Source organism: Leuciscus leuciscus (genome assembly GCF_965113295.1).
Source record: "Leuciscus leuciscus genome assembly, chromosome: 25".
NCBI lineage: Eukaryota > Metazoa > Chordata > Actinopteri > Cypriniformes > Leuciscidae > Leuciscus > Leuciscus leuciscus.
Genome location: NC_138724.1, coordinates 11,807,889 through 11,828,703, shown reverse-complemented (window position 1 = coordinate 11,828,703; position 20,815 = coordinate 11,807,889). Strand labels below are relative to the sequence as shown.

The window sequence follows — 20,815 nt, the reverse complement described above, 5'->3', positions numbered from 1 at the left end:
GTAAAATTGAAAAGGAATATTTATAGTGTATTTTATTGAGTTAAATTGTGTTTTATATATGTTTATATTAGGGTATCTGTACTTTTAGTCAAGTGCTTGATTTGTGTACTTCATCCACCTCTGGATATCATAGAGAGGACCACTGTAGACCCACATAACTGTGTGTCAAGGTCAAAAAGTCTCTCAAAATATCATATATATATCAAGTTAGATAAGGTTGTACAATTTAATTTGGTGTGACTCATTTCATTTATGCATTTGGCAGACGCTTTTATCCAAAGCGACTTACATTGCATTTCAAGGTAAACATTTACATTCTTATCAGTTTGTGCTTTCCCTGGGAATCAAACCCACGACCTTAGCGTTGCAAGCGCCAACGCTCTATTGTTTGAGCTACAGGAAAGCTCCCCAAAAGCATAATAATTAATGATATTGGGAAAGAAAAATATGTAGAAAAAGTCATCTGAAAAGGAAAGTCATTTAAGAGGTAGAACAAGCTATTACATTTTGATAAAAGATCATCAAGGCATTTAAATAAATAAATAAATATTATGTGCATTGATTAATCATGCACAATAAGACCAGGAACATGTATTGAGGAAATTAATTGGATCAGTTTGATTACATGTTGACTTTGTCAATCCATTCCCCATTTAACTAAATCCGTTTGTACATATCAAAGTCTCCATTCTTTGTTCCATTCAGTCCTATGTGTTTCTTTCCGCTTCAGTGGAAGCTTCGGTTTGTGAAAATGAGGTCACCACACGATATATGTCAGAGACCTTGTGTCGTGAGATATGTCATGCTCTGTCTGCTGCTGTGGTGCCAACAGTAGTAAATAGGTCATTTGGCCAGGCCTTAAATCCAGTGCTAGGAGTTGGATTAAAAGCCCAGTAAGGGTGGAGATTATCTGAACCCAGCAGGCGTGAAGTCCGTCTGTACATGGGCGGTCCAGTGATCCACAGACAGACGTTCACTCAGTTGTCAAACAGGATCATGTCACAAAGCTAATGGATATTGGATGGGTGAAAGCATGGGGTTCAAATTTGCTTAACCCCTAACACCCTGAAGGCAAAAAAAATAAGTTACCATCAAGTACATGGTCTCAAATTATGAAGAAAATAGGTTTTGATTATGTGTGAAGGTAACAACACTTCTGAGAAAACTCCAGAAAAGGTGATGCAATTTATTAATTTATTTTGTTAATATTCATGCTTGACATGATGACTATTAGAAAGTGTAAAACCAAGTTTGGGCTTGTTCACAATCATGCCAACTGCATCTGGACCAAATTTTGCGTTGATATCTCAAAGAAATCAAAAGTTACGGCAATTGAAACCATGGTAGCCTTTTTTCTCAGAAGTAAAAAAAAAATAAACTCCAAACAAGGGAATGTTTTACTTAACATAAGAAATAATTACATGTGTAAACTCCAGAAAGCGTAGTAGACATATTTATAATTACATGGAATAAGTAACAAGTAGTAAGATCCTGGTTGATGAGTGATGATCTTCCAGCACTGTTTCATCTGTGCGCTCCTATTCTATGGCGCACGGTAAATCAAGACTTGTCAATCTGAGCGATCGATCCATTCCAAGCACACTCAGTGGAAAACACTGGATCACGATCTCAACGGCGTGTTGGCAGTGACTGTTTACGGTTTTACGCCGTGTGATTTCGAGTCATAGAATGTAATTATCCGACCGATACTGATCTGTCGGAGTATCCATAAATCAGTTCCTTTATAATTGCATGTTTCAATTCATTGGTATAATAAACCAGCGATCAGTCAGAAATAGTTATTTTATGTTTTAGTAAAATACCAATGAAGGTAAGCATGGCTGTTTATTAAAATACATTTTTATTGGTGCATATAAATAAATAAATAAATATCTTATTAATGGCCATATTTACCAACAGCTTGTTTCTAATGTTAAATGGAAACTTTGTAAATGTCTTTGTGTGTGATAGACCTGGATAGGGGATTTACTATGGTTTTCGCTAGTCAATTTTGGTCATTATGGAAATAATCTGACTGTGTCTGTGTTCTTTAATTTGTCGTCGTAATTAAGACATCAGTAGCTTTCCACTCCCATCTGAGCTTTTTTGGAATTGCGCTCTCACGCTAATTTGCCCTGTTTAGTAAATCTGGCCCTAAATATTTTACTTTCATTTAGTGGAACTGTGTTGAACACATGCTTTGATTATTTTTGCCTAGATTTTTCATCATACACTAATAATTGTGCGGTTTATTAGTCTTTACACACACAGGAGAACATCTCAGGAAAAATTTCCGCTGGCTGGAATTCGCTAAAAAATGCATATGCACATGAATTTGTTCTCAAACTCGTTCTAATGTTAATGAATTTGGAGTATTGTAAATGAGCAACTGCAAGCTTAAGGTTAGTCATTTGCATAAAACAAATGACTAAGTGACCAAAATGACCAAATGACCAAATGACCAAACCATCTCTATATAAGGGCCTTTACGCACAACTTTTCATTAACAGCAAGCATATGATGCTCTCTAAAGACGAGTTCTCAGCAAGATTATCATCCTCAAAACCAGTTCAAACACCTTTTATACAGGCCAAGACATAGATACATACACATATTTGCGATTTTATGCAAAGGAACATTGCAATAAGAACCTGAGCTAAAAAGTGTATGGCAAAAGTGTTCTCTAACTTCACTCTGGTACTTTTACACTGAGATCCATTGAATTGTCATAGCCGCGCTTGCTGTGTCAACCTCTCTCGGGATTTAGTCTCTTTGCTGGCTTTGTTCATAAGCGATTAAAGATGTCAGCTGCCAGGATAAAGGGTTGTTTTCTTCTGAGGTCTCAGTAGGGAGTGTTTTGAAGCTGCTGTGGAGTGCCAGACCTTAAATCAAGAGTTGCCGGGTCACAGGAGGACGGACGCTCGGTAGGCTGGGCCAACGGTGGCTTGGCTTCGCTCTTGTTGTTCTGTTCAGATTTTTACCATTCATTTACTCATCTCAGTTTAAAGATTACAAGAGTGGATCATAGTCCAGGCATGCAGGGTCAAAACCCTCATCAAATTATGATGATTGCCAGCTATGAATGGAAACATCTAAACAATGGCTGTTTGCACGAATCAGGCACGCACACACAATGAGCCTTTTTACAGTTTTTCTCTGTAAATATAGAGTGACTCCAAGAGTGTCACAAGAAATGAATGGCTCGCCTGTAAAACGTTAGGCTGTTTTTGTATGAATAATGGCAGTGTATTATTTTTCCTGGCACTTTTATTGCAAACCACCACTAGATCTGCGCTTGTTTGCCTAAATCTAAAATTGAATGTGGCAGTTTGTTAAATTTAGAATTACAATCATTATTAGCCGTGCCCATTTCGGTGTAGGAATTGTCATATCAATAAATGAGCTTTCGAAACACTTAATAAGTCCATGAAATGCCCCTTGGCCTATCAGCCAGGTCTTTGTCTGACAAAGACACTTTCATTTAACATTACAAACATGTCCTTTTTGTAGGCAAGTTGGTTTAAACTTTTATATCATTTTCAAGAAAAGTCTACATTGAATGACTGAAAAATGTGGTGTAACCATCAAATGAAGTCTTAAAGGCACAATATGTAAGATATTTGGTTTCAAATATCCAAAACCCACTAGAATAGTGTTATGTATTTTGTTGACTTGTGTACTTACATAATCCTAGATGTTTCCAAAAAAAAAATTATCCAGAGATATAAGCAATTTTAACCAGGACAAGGACGGTGTCATCATTAGTGACGCCATACCTGCGTTACCCTCGATTTTATTTAGCAGAAACCATGGAAACAGAGAGTTCCATAGGCGGGGGGCAGCAGAACTAAAAGATCTGGCACCCATGGTAGTTAGTCGAATCCGAGGAACCACAAGAGAAATTGAAGATCTGAGAGCACGTGAAGGAGTGTAAACATGAAGTTGAGTAAGGTATTGGGGTGCAAGATTATGAAGTGCCTTATAAGTAGCAAGATCTTGAATTCAACGCTATACTTTACTGGAAGCCAGTGCAATTGCTGAAGAACTGGAGAAATGTGCTCAGTAGAAGGTGTTCTAGAAAGAACACGAGCTGCAGAATTCTGAACCAACTGAAGCTTATTTAGCAATTTGGAGGGAACTCCTGTGAGAAGAGCATTACAGTAGTCTATACGTGAAGTGACTAGTGCGTGAATAAGAACTGCAGTATTATTATTTGAAAGAAAGGGACGGAGATGGTTAATATTACGCAAGTGGAAGTATGCAATCCGCGTGATATTATAAATGTTGAGTTTCAAAAGATAGTGTGCTATCCTTGATGATACCCAAACTTTTGACCTGTGAAGAGGGAAAGATTTCATAATTGTCAATGTACAAAGAAAAATTATTAGATTTAGATACAACAGATCTAGTGCCAATAAGTAAAGCCTCAGTTTTGTTGCCATTTAGCTTCAAGAAGTTAGCTGAAAGCCAATCTTTAATTTCAGCTAAACAGCTGGACAAAGATGGTGGAGGAAAGACCCAGTGGGTTTGGCAGACAGGTAAAGTTGGGTGTCATCCACATAACAGTGAAAATGAATACCATACTTCCTCAAAATATAACCAAGAGGGAGCATATAAATAATGAAAAGAAGCAGGCCCAAAACAGAACCCTGGGGAACACCAGTGCTGACTGTAGATGTTCTTGATCTAAAACTTTTTATTTGAATACGCTGACTGCGTCCAGATAGATATGACCTAAACCAAGACAGAGCAGTGCCAGTAATCCCAAAAGAAGCGAACCTGTCAAGAAGTATCTTATGTGAGACAGTATCAAAGGCAGCGCTCAAGTCAAGAAGCACAAGTATGGTTAAAAGCCCAGAGTCAGCTGACAACAGTAGATCATTGGTTATTCTGACAAGAGCAGTCTCAGTGCTATGGTGGGTACAAAAAACAGATTGGAATTGTTCATACAAGTTATTATTGGAAAGATGTTCATGAATTTGAATTGCAATACACTTTTCCACTACCTTAGAGATAAATGGTAAATTTGAAATTAGACGAAAATTATCAAAATTAAATGGATCACCCCCTGGTTTCTTAAGTATGGGAGTAATAATAGATTTAAGAGATGGAGATACAGAGCCAGAAACAAGTGAAGCGTGAACAATTTTTGTAATCAATGGCGAAAGGGCTGGTAAACAAGCTTTCACTAAAGGAGTTGGTAGAGGGTCTAACTGACAAGTCGAAGATTTAGATTGATATATCAGACACACTATCTCTGAAGTAGTTGGTAGTATAAAGGTAGAGAAAACAGAGTGGGGAGGTGTGTGAGTGTAATTGTGGAAAGTACCAGTAAGTAATTGCTAATGTACATTTTCAACCTTGGATGCAAAAAAAGTCAAAAAGCGATCGCATAAGTCAGTGGAATAGTTATCAGATGGCAAAGAATCAGGTGGTTGCAGAATATTGTTTACAAGAAAAGAGACCTGGAGTTCCCATTGCTAACTCCAATTATGTTGGAGTAGTAATCAGATTTAGCTTTGGACAGTGCATTTTTATCATTTTGAATATGTTCAGCATACATTTCTTTATGAACAGTAAGGCCAGACCTGACGTACAACCGCTCTAACTTACGGCCTTTAGTTTTAAGTACACGCAGTTCAGGTGTAAACCAAGAAGCTGAATGTACAAGTTTGAGTTTTCACAGGTGCGAATTCATCTAAAATCATGTTCAGTCCATCATTGTAATATGTAACTAGTTCATCAACTGTAGAGAAATCAGATTTACTGGAGAAGATGGCAAGTTCATCAGCAAGAGTAGGCACATCAATGTTCTTAATATTCCGAAATGTGATCGAACGACACAGGTTTACCTTAAAAACTGTCAGTTGGGCACAAAAGGACACCAGTAGGTGATCTGATATACAGATCAGAAACAGTACAATTATAAGGTGTTATACCAGAACAGCAAACAAGATCAAGAGTATGTCCCTTAGTATGTAGTGTTAATAAATTTTAACACAGAATCTAAAAACATGCTCATTATAGAAACTTTTGCCCTGAAGTCATTGTACAGTATGTGTGAATTGCATTTTTCTAAAATGTATATTTGAATAAATTATTAGATTGGACAAAAATAACATCATTGACCCCTATACGACTTGGAGCCATTCTGAATGTTTTATGTGATTGTTTTGTCCTTTTTGACAGCCTTGGTCATCATTCATTTCTATTTTATTTTATTGTTTTGTTTTCCACAGAGGAAAGAAAGTCAAACAAATATGAAACGTGTAAACGATTTTCATTTTTGAGTGAACTGTTCCTTTAACACTGAAAAAAAAAAATTTGCACACCTCACCTTTAAAGAGATCTCTTTTGTCATTTTCATGTATATAAAAGGGCTTTTCTACATTCTTTTTGCAGATGTTCTATTTTCTTAGTCTATTCAGGATGTGTTTTGGTCTCTCTGCCGCTCATAGTCTTATAAACAGAGTAAAACTGAACAGCAGCCAGATGCGCGGCCAATTGAATCCATCCCGTCCTGCCCTGAGCTGTGATTGGTTCATCCGGCTGCCTGGCCACATGCAGGGTGGGGTTCATTACCCTGCAGAGCACTGGTGAGAGAAAGAGAGGTAGAGCGGGGTTTGTAACTGTGCACCTTACAGACGGCAGCTCCCACACCCCCCGTCAGACCCACACTGCAGCAGAAAGACTATTTTTAGCTCCTTTACATGAGAAGGAATGATGCTGGGAACTTGATTCAGATGCTCTGCAACTAAAAGCCCATGCTGTTTAGACTTGCTACTTTGATTAGTGTCATCTTATGTAACCTTAAACCTTTCATTTCGCAGCCCTAGATTTCAAACCTAATTATCTAAAGAATGCATGTGGGTAATGTAGTGATTTAGTGAATATTTAAAGGTAATGTATGTAAGTTTCTAGGACTTATAGGGGCCTATTTTAATGATCTAAGCACATGGTCTAAAGCGCAGGGCGCAAGCGCACTTAGGGTGTGTCCGAATCCACTTTTGCTAGTTTAATGATGGTAAAAATGGTCGGCGCACCCTCCGCATGGTCTTAAAGGATTTTCCTATTCTCTTAATGAGTAATGGATGTGTTTTGGGCGTAACATGCAATAAACCAATCAGAGTCTCATCTCCCATTCCCTTTAAAAGCCAGTTGCGCTCGTGCCATGGTGGATTCGCTATTTACATGGCGGAATTAGCAAGCGGAAAGACTGAACGCTTCTCTAGCGAGGAAACGGGCCGGCTCCTGCGCGAGGTTAAAGCGCAAGCAGACTATCTACGGGACAAGCCGGATTCCCCCATATCTTTATGTACACAATAATAATCTTTTACATTGTAATCCTTTTATTTTTAATATTTGGCATGTTTGTGTGCTGCTGCGCATCCCTGTGTGTGTAATAAGCAGATTGTACGCGCGTGGTGAACCCGCCTATAGGCGCACATTACTAATGTGGCCTTTAAATAACAAAACAATACTGCGCCATTGGTTGTGGTTGATTTTGAAATCTGTTTACACACATGGATGGATGGATGGATGGATGGATGGATGGATGGATGGATGGGGTTAGGTTTATGAGATTCAGAATGGATTCAGTATTTTTTTTTAAATGATTCAAACTTGTAACTTTGAGTTAGAGTTTTTTTTTATATTTTTTATGATTCTTTATATGAATAAACTTATAAGAGTAATTTGCTTGGACAACACATTAGAAAGTTAGTTATTTTCTTGTAGATGGCACTGTCCTCACTAGAATCAGTTCAGTTTGCAAACTCATATTTATAGACTTCGTCTTAAAATATTTAGATTCTGTCTCCTGCTCTTCTCGTTTAGCATCCATTTTTGTGTTGCATAAGCTTTCTGGAACAGTTTCATCCGGACACATACATTTGCTCACACACTCTCGCTTTGCTGATTATCTATTACATCTGTTAAGGTAAAGGGCTGCAGTGCATAACACAGCAGCATTAACATTAATTTGTGCGTGTATGTGTGTGATGATCCATTAGTATTTCGGTGCATTATGCTGCTACACACTATAATGATATTCCTCCTTTCTCCTGCAGGTGGACAGACTGGCTGACACAATGAAGGAGGAGAACTTGTTCCGCAGACGGTTCTCTCTCTGTCCCACAGCCACGTCTCCTCCCCAGATCGACCCGCGTCTATTGACCCGCAACCTGTCCTATGGAGGAGACCATGAACTGTACCCAATCAGCCCAGGTATCCATTCTATTCTTAAATGTGTGGAAACATTACATCCTTTGAGCACAAGAGACATGGAGGAGCTCACTGCTTCTAAGTAACTACGGTTATGGTAAACAGTTGCGTTAAAGAATTCAAGAGCAATATGGTTTTTCGTCACAAAACCTCATTCATAGTGCATTTAGCTTCCTTAATATTCCACAATGCAATGCCCTGGCAACCACCTAAACACGGACAAGTAACCTATAGGCTACGTTGGGCTTCGGGCATGCGCTTAAACGGACAAATACACACAAAAATATGTCAAAATGCCTCTCTTGGCAAGTTTTCACTTAAACATAGTCGGTTAATTGAAAACCGACTCAATGTAAAAGATTAATATGTATGTACATAAAGATATGGTAGAGTCCGGCTTGTCCCGTAGATGGTCTGTTTGCGCTTTAACCTCGCGCACGAGCAGATTCGTGTCCTCGCTAGAGAAGCATTCAGTCTTTCCGCTTGCTAATTCCGCCATGTAAATAGCGAATCTGCCATGGGACGAGCACAACTGGCTTTTAAAAGGAATGGGAGATGAGACTCTGATTGGTTTATTGCATGTTACGCCCAAAACACACCCATTACTCATTATGAGAATAGGAACAAGCCTTTTAGACCAAGCGTCGGGTGCGCCGACCATTTTTCCCTGTCGTTAAACTAGCAAAAATGGATTCAGACACACCCCAAGTGCGCTTTAGACCATGTGCTTAGTTCGTTAAAATGGTGCCCTTGATGTTGTTAACATCCTAATGTTATTTTATGATACTCAAAAGCATTCACGATGGGTGAATATAAATGAATGATGCTAGCATACTGAATTTAACCCAAGAAATAAGTTCTAAATAGTGTTTTAAAAAACAAGGCAATTGTATTCAACTCTTTATTATATATCCCGGCGCTATACGTTATTCCTTGAATATGCTCCATAGAACCTTCTTCGACCTCCTACTTGGAGAGAAAGATCTCAGAGAGACTAAAAACTGTTAAAATATGACAGATAGCATCTGGTTAGTAGCTGTTGCAGTGCTGCTCATGTTATCTAACTGCAATTAGAGTCTAACGATCTAACTATAACGCGCTTCAACTAATTAATCAACGAATGCAATAAAATCTCAAAATATGCAGTAATTTCATCAACTTTCCAGCGAGTGTACATGGGACACACTGAAATGAATGGGGTTCAATGCTGGAACTATTGGTTATTTGGAACTATTGGTTGTTTGGAACTATTGGTTGCTCCATGTCATGACACGCTTTACTTCCGCATTCCTCAATTCCTATGGGAGTGTCAGAACTCTGTTTTTAACGGCTCTAGAACAACCTAGCTACAAACCATCCCTGGCAACCACTTAGAATATCATAGAAACCACACAGCTACATGCTACAAACAACTGCACAATAAGGGACATGTACTACAAATAGAAAGTGTAAAAAAATGTATTTGATTTAATCTTTAACTGAGCTATGTTTTAATATCCCCTGATATATGGCTAAAATGTTATTTACTGTAGCGTTACATGTGTATTCATAGTCCTGGTGATTATAATTTATTTCCCTTGATATTAATGAGGTGTTTGTTTGCTGGTGTGGGTGTGTGCGTGCGTGTGTGTGCATGTGTGTGTTCTCCAGGTAATGAAACGGAGCGGAACGGTTTGCCCTTACCGAGGGACGAGGTCAGCCCGGCCCGGTCGCCCAGCAGCGTGGTGCGTTCATCTTTTGTTGACTGCCTGCATGGAATGTGACGACAAAATAATGCAGCTGGGAAAGAAAATTCACTGTACTTGCTGGTTGAAGAGCATTTCCAAAACACATCTGTCATTTCAACCCGCTTACTAGTTAACCTTTTAATAGAGTTTATTTCTAAATGCAGCTAAATGAAAGCTTAAAGGATTCACTAGACCTCTGCTAATGCGAAGTGAAATGACCTGCAATTAGCGCATGTCAAAACTCAACCAATTACAGTCTTCCTTATTAATTTCGCTCAAACAGTTTTACATGCGGTAAAAGCTTTTAGTAAATCAGAACCAAAACAGGCACATATAAAACGCATTTGTCTGCATCATGTGTTTTTAATGGTCGAATCTAAAGTAAAAGCCTGTCATTCATTCACCCATGTGAGACATTGAACTATAACATTTATGCATCGCATTTGTATAAGCCAAAAAAAAAAAAAAAGCATTTAGCATTGCACCTGCAACTACTGTAACTATTAGTTGGATATTCTGATAATATTTTGATTACTTACTATTTATATATAATGGTGCAGTGGTGTGTTGAAATGAGGAGGCAAAGTCCTCTTTTTTTAATTTTTAATTTATTAAATTTTTTATATAAATCAAATGTCCCAGTTACACTTTATGTTGTAACATTTTCTTGGTAAAATAAACATTACATCAAAAGAAGAAGAAAAGAAGCTAAATACACTTCTGTTTTGTATTTTTACATTAACAATGTTATTAATCATCTGTTTATTTTAACCAAGTTTAAATCTCATCAAGTTAGTGTTTTAAGCATTTTTACATTTATTAAAAAAATGACTAAAGACAGTAATAATTTAAACAATATATTTTATTTGTGAACTGATCTTTTAATAGTCAACTTATTTCTGGATCATCAGTTATCAAACTCTGTAAACACTGGTTACAGACATGAAGATGTACCTTTAAGTTCACCAAGCTGATTGTTCACTAAAAAATCTGCCACAAATCATGTTTTAAGGGCATTTTAAGTTTGATTTTGACGTGTCATAAAGCGGTGATATCTAAGTGGGTGAGTTGTTTACTTTACTTTTTAAATATTCTTCCCATTAACGCCATCATTTTGTTCATTCAGACTGATTCACAAACGCACACAAAAACAAGAGACAGGATTAACAAACCAATCATAGCGCGATGGAGGCATTAGTTGTGTATGAAATCACCCCCTATTCCCTACATTAATAGTCCACTAATAGTCCACTTGAAGAAGTGAATGAAAATGAGTGAGTGAATTCGGACACGGAGTTCTCTGATTAGCAAACTGGCAGCTCCAGGTAGTAATGAAAATATTTATCTTGAACTCCGTCATGGAAACTATGTATAAACCTTAATTAAACAATTTAATAATCAATTAAAAAGGTAATTATACCTGTATGATATAATGCTGTTGCCACATTGGACCAATGGTTTGGAAAATAAATGGTTGCGGGTGCCATCTTCTGGTCAGACACAGGAACTTATTCGGCTCGACCCTCACAGTGCATTATGGGTATTCTCTAGCCGTTGAATGTACATCAATTGTACGCTCATAGTGGTGCATTATGGGACTGAATCAGTGCACTCGATAACGTTTCGGATTTAGTGACCTATTTAAAGGTAGGGTAGGCAATGTGTTTCATAAACACGTATTACTGGTTTAAACTTCCTGAGAGCATCAATAATAGAAGTGGTCTAAATATTAAAACATGAACATATATCTTCTGTGGGAGTCTCAGGACCAAAAAATGTTCGTCCGAATGCAATGATAGGATGTCATACTGCCTGTCAACCTGTTGCAAACCTCTGCGCACCTGCTCGCACAGACATCACACATCATCAGTTCGCTCTGTAAGCAGAGATGGCAAAAGTACTCACTTCCCGTACTCAAGTAGAAGTACAGGTACTTGTGTAAAAAAATACTCTGGTAAAGGTAGAAGTACTGATTTAACTTCTTTACTCAAGTAAAAGTAACAAAGTACAGGCTTGGAAATGTACTTAAAAGTATAAAAGTAAAAGTAGCCTTGCGAATTTTTATGCAAAGCTACCTGGACCACATGTTACTCAGTGCAAGCTGATAAACTTAAGTGGTTTTGGAAAAAAGGTTCTTTATATGCCATTGCCTGCATTTTAAATGGATGTCTGCCAATAAGGCCTAAAACATCACATAGCCTATATGATTATTGTGACAGACTGGGACTCCAGGTTAATAAGATTCTGACTGAGTAGCAAGATATGAATTCAATTGTGATTCTGTGAGAATTCACAGATCCAGTTTCTCTTTTTTTAATCTTCCCCTTAACATTTAAAGGATTCTATATGTATATGATTTGCCGCGAATGAATGCCGCCGAATCTGCCGAGTCGTCTTGTAGTGGTGCGTGACGCGTCAAGTGCAACGTATGACCGTTCGCAAAGACGGTCTTTGGTTACCGTTGCTGTGTCCGTCTGTCCGACAAGCGACGCCGTTCTCACGCAGTGAAAGATACATCGCGGAGCAGAGAGGATGCTAACAACACAGACAGACAGGACAGACCAGGTTATTTTTTATATGAAACAAAGTTCTTTCAAATTTAGTCATTTTTAAAAGAAATTTAAACAATGAATACCGTTTTGTGTCTTAATGTGTATGACAGATCAATCAGTTAAAGTTGCGCGTGAACCATTCATCTCTTCCTTCTAGTTAATGTATAGCATCAAATAAACATGAATGAACATAAGAAGGAATGTTGTTTTAACCGCGGAAAGACCTCGGTACGCTTCGTTTTTCAAGTTTAAATCCTCCAATGTTAATCTACTAACTCCTGACTGCTTTGTCGGACTAAATGTCAGATCGCCTGTCAATCAAACTCCCTGCGAAGGGTTGATGACGCGAAAAATAATAACGGTAACTCCATTAAAATTATTTGAAACTAAAGTAACGAGCCAATTTTGTAAAATGCAAGGAGTAGAAAGTACCGATATTCGTGTTAAAAATGTAAGGAGTAAAAGTAAAAAGTCGGAACAAAAATAAATAGTAAAGTAAAAATATCTGAAAAATGTACTTGAGTACAGTAACAAAGTATTTGTACTTCGTTACTTCCCATCTCTGTCTGTAAGGCGATGCAGAGTTGTAGACAGACAGTCACCGAGCGCCACACACAAACAGCAGTCGTCTTTTATAGTTCCTCCTGAACTAAAACAATGAGCTTATGCTCCGTTCACCAATTGTCGTAACCGTAATTACTATTCTATCAGGAGCGGTTTACGTCTTCTTCAGACTTGGATTTGCGTTCCTATGTCAACACTATCAATGCCGAAATTAATCTGCAGCAATCAGGTGGGACAAGTAAGAGCTCTGTAAATTGATTACGTTCATTATTATTGTAATGGTATGTGGTTTGAGACATGAGGTAATTTAACGCCGTCTCTCGTGATGCTTTTCAGACTCTGCTCTGGAGACACTCTGAAGGAAGGGTGGGATCTCATGCTTTGAAAGCTAACTTGCTGTTGCTAGCCTCTCTGAAATTGCCTACCGTACATTTAAGGGTATATGGGGCGATTTCGGGCACAGCCATTGCCTCCTCTAATGTGACTTTCCTCCATTCATTCTCTTACCTCCCACCAAACCTCCCCTTTAGGGGGTCTGTTAAAACTCAATAGGGTCAAGGGGAGGCAAGAGAGACAAGGACTCCCGTTACAACTTTACCTGCTCGTGTCGCTGTTGGGACGGTGTTATTTTAGAAAAACTAGTGATTTATATACTTTATCATGTCACAATTTGTAATATTTGTATTGTTTTATTTTTGGTAACACCTCTGAATATAAAACTGTGAAATAACATTACTGGTGTTATTCTGGACTCCACACTCGATCATCTGGTTTACAGGCTAATTTGAGCCTAAGAGGGAAGCTGTCGTCTCCATGGTTCAACTGACACCCACAGCTGACCAAACAGACCTGCTGCATTTAGCCTGGCTCCTTTTGCAGTTTGTGTGAAAGAGTTGTAGCTGGAAGTTGCATCATTTGCATTACAATTTCTAAATTAATTTACTTACTTAATATGATTATAATGGGAAAGTGAGCATGAAACGGCATTCGCAACTCATTTTGTTTCCGTAATGTAAGGATATTCAATGAGGAAAAAATGAATAGGTGGAGCAAAATGACTACAAATTATAATTTTTTTATAATGTGCAGTGGTGAATTGTTCATATTAAGCTCATGAACATGTATTAAAAAAGAAAACATGGTCAATTTTGATCTCGTGTGGACTTTTTATGGGATTTTCTGTTTTGCAATCTCTTCTTTGCCTCAGTCGGAGTCCAGAATGTTTATTGGTTTGGAGAAGGAGTCTTCCTCGCCCACGGAGAAGCTGGCAAGGAAAGAATCGCTTAAGGTATGATGTGCTTCCCACTCAAGGCTGAGTTCCTGACCCAGTTTCTCAAAACAGCAGCTTGGTTGCGGTGTCAACAGGTGGACGGCACAGAACCTGCGTACAGGCACTTCCTCTATAAGCAGAGCAAATACTAAAATATTTATTAAAATATTGAATCCAGCTTTTCATCTGGCCTGTTTTTCATCTTTTTACTTTGAAGCTTGAACAGCAACAAATGTTATCTCACAAAACTTTGCATGTGGCTAGGGACTGGTTTGGGCTTTTTTGTCATTTTGGGACGGATGTACGGAAACATCTCACTAGGAAGTAGGAACACATTTGCCTCAAATAAGGACCTTTCTTAACGTTCTGTTATGAAAATGTTTTGGGTATTTGATATTTTCTGTGAATCCTTTAAAAATCTTTATCTAATGAACCACTTGTCCAGTGTTGTTATTGTTAACTGTAAATATTAAACCCATTTTTGTTACTTGAAATAAAATAAATTATAAGTATTTGATGAAAAGGTTAAATAAATTTTTTTTTAACAAAAATTTGAAATGTTGCATGGCAACTAAATTGAAATACTAAAATTACTAAAACTGAAACTGAAATAAAAATTACAAAAATTACTAAAACTGAAACTGAAATAAATATTACAAAAATTACTAAAACTGAAACTGAAATAAAAAACTAATAAAAAGAGCACATAAAATATATTACTAAAACAAAACAAAAAATTGAACTGAAAGTATAAAAAGCCAATAATAAAGCCAATTCAAAACATTAAGAACTACTTTAATAGTATATAAAATAAACTGGTCTTGTCAGTGTTATTACTAAAATAATGTAACTCTTTTTTTTTCAACATCTTTGGCAAAAGCCGTTATAAATTTAAATGTTCCTAACTCTAAAATGTACATAGATTTGTTGAGTTTTCAATCTAGACATTAAAATGTAAGGCCGTCAGTGCAACTCATAGACTCTAATGTTAATTTTGGGTTATCCTTTTACGAAAACAAAAATGACTAGGTTCGAGATGAGATTTCTTCTCCTCAATCTAAAATGAAAGCATTAAAAGAGAGATTTAAAAATTAAAAGAGGTATATCATTTAGTTTTGTACATGCAATCATCAATATGAAGTGTTATCTGCGATGCTATAAAAATCAACCACACAAAATACCCAAGCTCTATCAGGTATATAAGATTTTTTTTTTTAAATCCTAAAAAACACATCTTTAGATTCCACTAATTTATACTTGCAGCTACTGTATATCTTTTGTTGGTTTGTTGCTCTTTAGTATTGTATGTGGTGCACTCTAGTGTTCAACAAGACATTTTACACGTCTTGCCGCCCACTTACGCCCCCTAGCTGATGTTTGAGCAATGCATTAAACCTTAACCTTTTATATTGTAGGTTCAGAAAAAGAACTATCGCCAGGAAAAGAAGAGGGTTGCCAATGAACTGTTCAGTGCACTAAAGGATCCAAGTGTGGTCATTATGTCCAACTGGCTAAAGGTTAGTAAACCTAATTGGTTTTCATTCTAACAATGAATCATTTTGCAACAGCTTTAAGATGTGGTTCTTGGATGTATCAGATTCGGGGATCATTGAAGAGCTGGACGAAATTATGGTGCATCCTGAAGCCTGGCATTCTCCTGATATACAAGACGCCCGGTTCAGATCACTGGGTGGGAACGATTCTTCTCAACGCCTGCAAACTCATCGAAAGACCCTCAAAGAAGGACGGATTCTGCTTCAAACTCTACCATCCGCTGGATAAGTCCATATGGGCCATGAAGGTTAGACAAGAACATCTTCAAGAACATGTTTTCTTGACCTTATTGTTGGGATTGATTGGTGTCTGTGTTTTTTTTAGGGTCCTAAAGGAGAAACCGTTGGTTCCATCACACAACCCTTGCCTAGTAATTACCTGATCTTCAGGGCAGCATCTGAATCTGATGGTGAGCATAGGCATTTATCTTCTGTAAAACTGCCTTCTCAATATGGAGTCCACCTGAGGGCTACAGCCTAATGTCGTTTGCTCCAGGACGCTGTTGGATGGACGCTCTGGAACTGGCCCTCAGCTGCTCCAGCTTGTCGAAGATGACGGCGAAGAGCTGCAGGGATGGAGATCTGAGCAGCTCCTCGGAGTCCTCACACATATTGCAGCTGTTGCAGTGCTCGGCTCTCACAGACCAGGACCTCCTGCAGTGAGTGTTACCCAGCTGTCTGAACTCTCTACATCACCATACTGTTTTCAGCATGTCACTTGACAAGTGACATAAAATAATTGAATATTCAAAGATCATTTTTGACTCCAAAACTATTCATATTAGATTCAGTGCAAGTAAATTACACTTTTTTGGCACCAAAGCTAATTGCATCAACTATGAAATCAATGTATGAATTATTTGCAGTCAAGTTCTGCCACCTAAACTATTTGCTTTAATTTCTATGGGACTCAATTGAAACAAGTTATATAATGTACAGGTTTTTATTTTTTATTTTTTTATTTTTTTATTATTGAGTCATAGCCAGTACTGTCTTAAATATCCTGTGCATAGCACTTCATCTTTTATAACATGAGATTTTGGTCAAAATACAGAAAAAACTCAGCGCCCACATAGTTACAATAAACTTTATAACCTGTAAGTTGATGAAAACGTAATGCGATGCACTTACTGCCTTAGATGCGGCCGTTCTAATGACGATGCTAATGACGAAAATTCTCACTTTTGCCACCAAAACTGTTTACATCAGCTATGATGTGACTCTATGATTTCAAGGTATGAATTATTTGCAAACAGTTTCTGGCACCAAAACTATTTGCATTAATGTTTGTTTTTTTTGCCACAAAACTGTTAATACAGTGCAACTAAATTACATGAAAGTACAAATTGTTCAGATTTTTGGAGAATAGTTATTATATATATATAAATATAAATTATGTATCCTCCAAATACAATAACTAATTATTGCTAAATGATACAAAATATGAAATACACCAAAACTATTTTCATTAACTACAACTATGATATATTCAAAATATTCTCGAAAAATTTGGTGTGAAGGAGTTCATCTATCTTCTCTTTTATGTTGGGCTCATTTCTTAGTGGTTTGTTCATGGGATCCCCATTTTTATAACTTTGGTGCTTATGTGGGAAAATTAGGTTTGAGTCTGCAACACATGGTATCTAGATCCTTCCCAGTCTTGTCTCCTCGTCATTTGTCTATCAATAAAATGCCAAAAAGTGTAGAATAGCTATTGAACATTTTAAAACTCAAATCAAATCAAATCACTTTTATTGTCACACAACCATATATACAAGTGCAACAGTGGTGAAATTCTTAGGTGCAGTTCCAAGCAGCATAGCAGTCATGACACAATGGACGAAACAATTTACACTTACAGATTACACCTCTAATGTGCGCACGATAACTCACAGCACCATATATACTATACAATATACAATAAATAATGTACAATATACAATATAGACATCTATACATACAATAAATACACATGCGAAAGAAAATAAATGTAAATATACAGTAGGTTAAGTTGAGGTGTTTTGAGATGCAGTGTGTTTATGGTTATTGATCACTTGGGATCAGGAGTTAAGAAATCGAATTGCTTGCGGGAAGAAGCTGTCATGGAGTCGGCTGGTGCGTGTCCTGATGCTGCGGTACCGCCTACCTGATGGTAGCAGTGAGAACAGCCCATGGCTCGGGTGGCTAGAGTCTCTGATGATCCTCCGAGCTTTCTTCACACACCGCCTGGCATATATTTCCTGGAGGGAGGGAAGCTCACCTCCGATGATACGACTGGCAGTGTGCACCACCCTTTGCAGGGCTTTGCGGTCGCGGGCGATGGTATTGCCGTACCAGGCAGTGATGCAGCCAGTCACGATGCTCTCTACAGTACTGGTGTAGAACCGTGTGAGGATATGGCGGTTCATTCCAAACTTCCTCAGCCGTCTCAGGAAGAAGAGGCGCTGGTGAGCCTTCTTCACAACGGCCTTGGTGTGGACGGACCATGTGAGTTCCTCTGTGATGTGGACACCGAGGAACTTGAAGCTGCTGACTCTCTCCACCGGTGCTCCATTGATGGTGATGGGGTTGTGTTCTCTGCCACTCCTCCTGAAGTCAACCACTAGCTCCTTGGTCTTGCTGACGTTGAGGAAGAGGTTATGCTCCTGACACCAGCGTGACAGAGTGTGTACCTCATCTCTGTAGGCCGTTTCGTTGTTGTCGGTGATCAAACCTACCACCGTCGTATCATCAGCAAACTTAATGATGGTATTGGAGCTGTGAGTTGCCATACAGTCATGTGTGTACAAGGAGTACAAGAGTGGGCTGAGAACACAGCCCTGAGGGGCTCCAGTGTTGAGGGTCAGTGATGAGGAGATGTTACTGCCCATTCTAACCACTTGGCGTCTGTTTGACAGGAAGTCCAGGATCCAGCTGCACAGCAAGCTGTTTAAGCCCAGAGCCCGGAGTTTCACATCAAGCATAGAGGGCACTATGGTATTGAATGCTGAGCTGTAGTCTACAAACAGCATTCTCACATATGTGTTCCTTTTTTCCAGGTGGGAGAGAGCAGTGTATATTGTAGATGCAATAGCATCATCAGTGGAACGGTTGTTGCGGTATGCAAACTGCAATGGGTCCAGTGAGGGAGGTAAAACAGAGCAGATGTAATCTCTGACTAGTCTCTCAAAGCATTTGCTAATGATGGGGGTCAGAGCAACAGGACGCCAGTCATTTAAGCAGGTGATGTTGGATTGCTTCGGTACAGGTACAATGATGGACGTTTTGAAGCATGTGGGGACTACAGACAGGGAGAGGGACAAGTTGAAAATGTCCGTAAAAACACTAGCCAGTTGGTTCGCGCATTCTCTGATGACACGGCCCGGAATGCCGTCTGGACCCGCGGCTTTACGGATATTCACCCGTCGGAAGGATCGGGTTACATCCGCTACAGAGACGGAGAGTGTATTAACCTCTGTAGCTTCAGCCGCGAGAGCTCTCTCCGCGAGGGGGGTGTAAGTTCCCTCGAAACGAGCATAAAAAGTGTTTAGCTCATCCGGGAGAGAGGCAGCGGTGTTCACTGTGGAGTTTGTGTTCCCTTTGTAGTCCGTGATGATGTTAATTCCCTGCCACATGCTTCTAGAGTCGGTGGTGTTGAACTGTCTTTCAATCTTGTCCCTGAAATGGCGTTTTGCTACTCTGATAGTTTTTCGGAGGGTATAACTAGCTTGTTTATGCTCCTCCACAGTCCCTTTTCAGGATAGGAAAGCACTCCAGCATGTGATAAAAACAGCACAGTTCATATGTGGAGTAGCTTTCCCATAACTTCAGGATACTTACAGCAGGTCATCAGGAGGGCCTGATGCTACGTTATTATCAGTGCCTGAAACTACGTTATTATCAGCCACCTTCAGAGTTTGTTACTGCAACAGTTATCTATTTATGCTCTTACATAACCTTTAATGAATTAAATGAATCGTGGATACCACTAAATGCACCATTAAACACAAGATACAATATGTATTGTCATATGCACAGTAAAAGTCCACACAGTGAGATTTGACCACACAGTGAGATTCTTACTTTGCAAGTCTACCTTACACAAAATATACCATATAAATACAGACAGAATATACACAGATAAGATAATGGGGAGATAGTGTTTCATGTGTTGTTCAGGAGTCTAATGGCTTTTGGATAATAACTGTTTGAGTCTTTTGTTCTTGATTTCACACTCATGTACCGTCTCCCAGACGGCAGCAGTGTGAAGAGATTGTGTTGTGGATGTGGATGTCCCTGATGATGTTGTGGGCCCTCCTGATGACCTGCTGTAAGTATCCTGAAGTTATGGGAAAGCTACTCCACATATGAACTGTGCTGTTTTTATCACATGCTGGAGTGCTTTCCTATCCTGAAAAGCGCAGCTTCCACAGCACACTGTGATTGAACTGGTGATCACACTTTCAACTGAACATCTGTAAAAGTTGCTGAGGATTTCGCTTGCCATGCCAAACTTCCTCAACCTTCTTAAGAAGTACAGTTGCTGCTGGGTGTTGTGAGAGAAGGTGAGATCCTTGCTGATGTAGGTTCCGAGGAATTTAAAGGTTTTCAACCTCTCCACCTCTGTCTCACCAATGTAAATTGGGGTATGCTGCTCCTTCCTCCTCCTACGATCAATAATTGTCTCCTTGGTCTTCTGTACATTTAAGGAAAGATTATTTTCCTGACACCAGGCCAACAGTCCTGCCATCTCTCTTCTGTATGATGTTTCCTCTCCACCAGTGATCAGTCCAATGACTGTAGTATCATCCGCAAACTTTATAATCCTGGTATTGGTTTGACAGGCCACACAGTCATAGGTGAATATGGTATACAGCAGCGGGCTCAGGACACAGCCTTGGGGGATCCCTGTGCTCACAGTTCGGATGCCTGATGTCCGGTTTCCTT

The 20,815-nt window shown here is 38.8% G+C and overlaps 2 protein-coding genes across 2 annotated transcripts in view; one reads left to right on the top strand and one right to left on the bottom strand.

The window, feature by feature from the left end:
* The window catches only part of LOC309491120 (dynein light chain roadblock-type 2-like), a 196,084-nt gene that overhangs the window by 27,528 nt on the left and 147,741 nt on the right, over positions 1-20,815 (bottom strand). The gene's annotated exons all lie outside the window — the stretch shown is intronic.
* The window catches only part of osbpl5 (oxysterol binding protein-like 5), a 66,884-nt gene that overhangs the window by 14,993 nt on the left and 31,076 nt on the right, over positions 1-20,815 (top strand). Inside the window, exons 2-8 of the mRNA XM_082160431.1 lie at positions 8,070-8,226; positions 9,874-9,947; positions 14,274-14,354; positions 15,752-15,853; positions 15,934-16,137; positions 16,215-16,299; positions 16,386-16,548. Of these exons, the coding sequence (XP_082016557.1) occupies positions 8,091-8,226; positions 9,874-9,947; positions 14,274-14,354; positions 15,752-15,853; positions 15,934-16,137; positions 16,215-16,299; positions 16,386-16,548 (845 nt within the window). The 5' untranslated portion in view covers positions 8,070-8,090. The remainder of the gene's footprint in view (positions 1-8,069; positions 8,227-9,873; positions 9,948-14,273; positions 14,355-15,751; positions 15,854-15,933; positions 16,138-16,214; positions 16,300-16,385; positions 16,549-20,815) is intronic.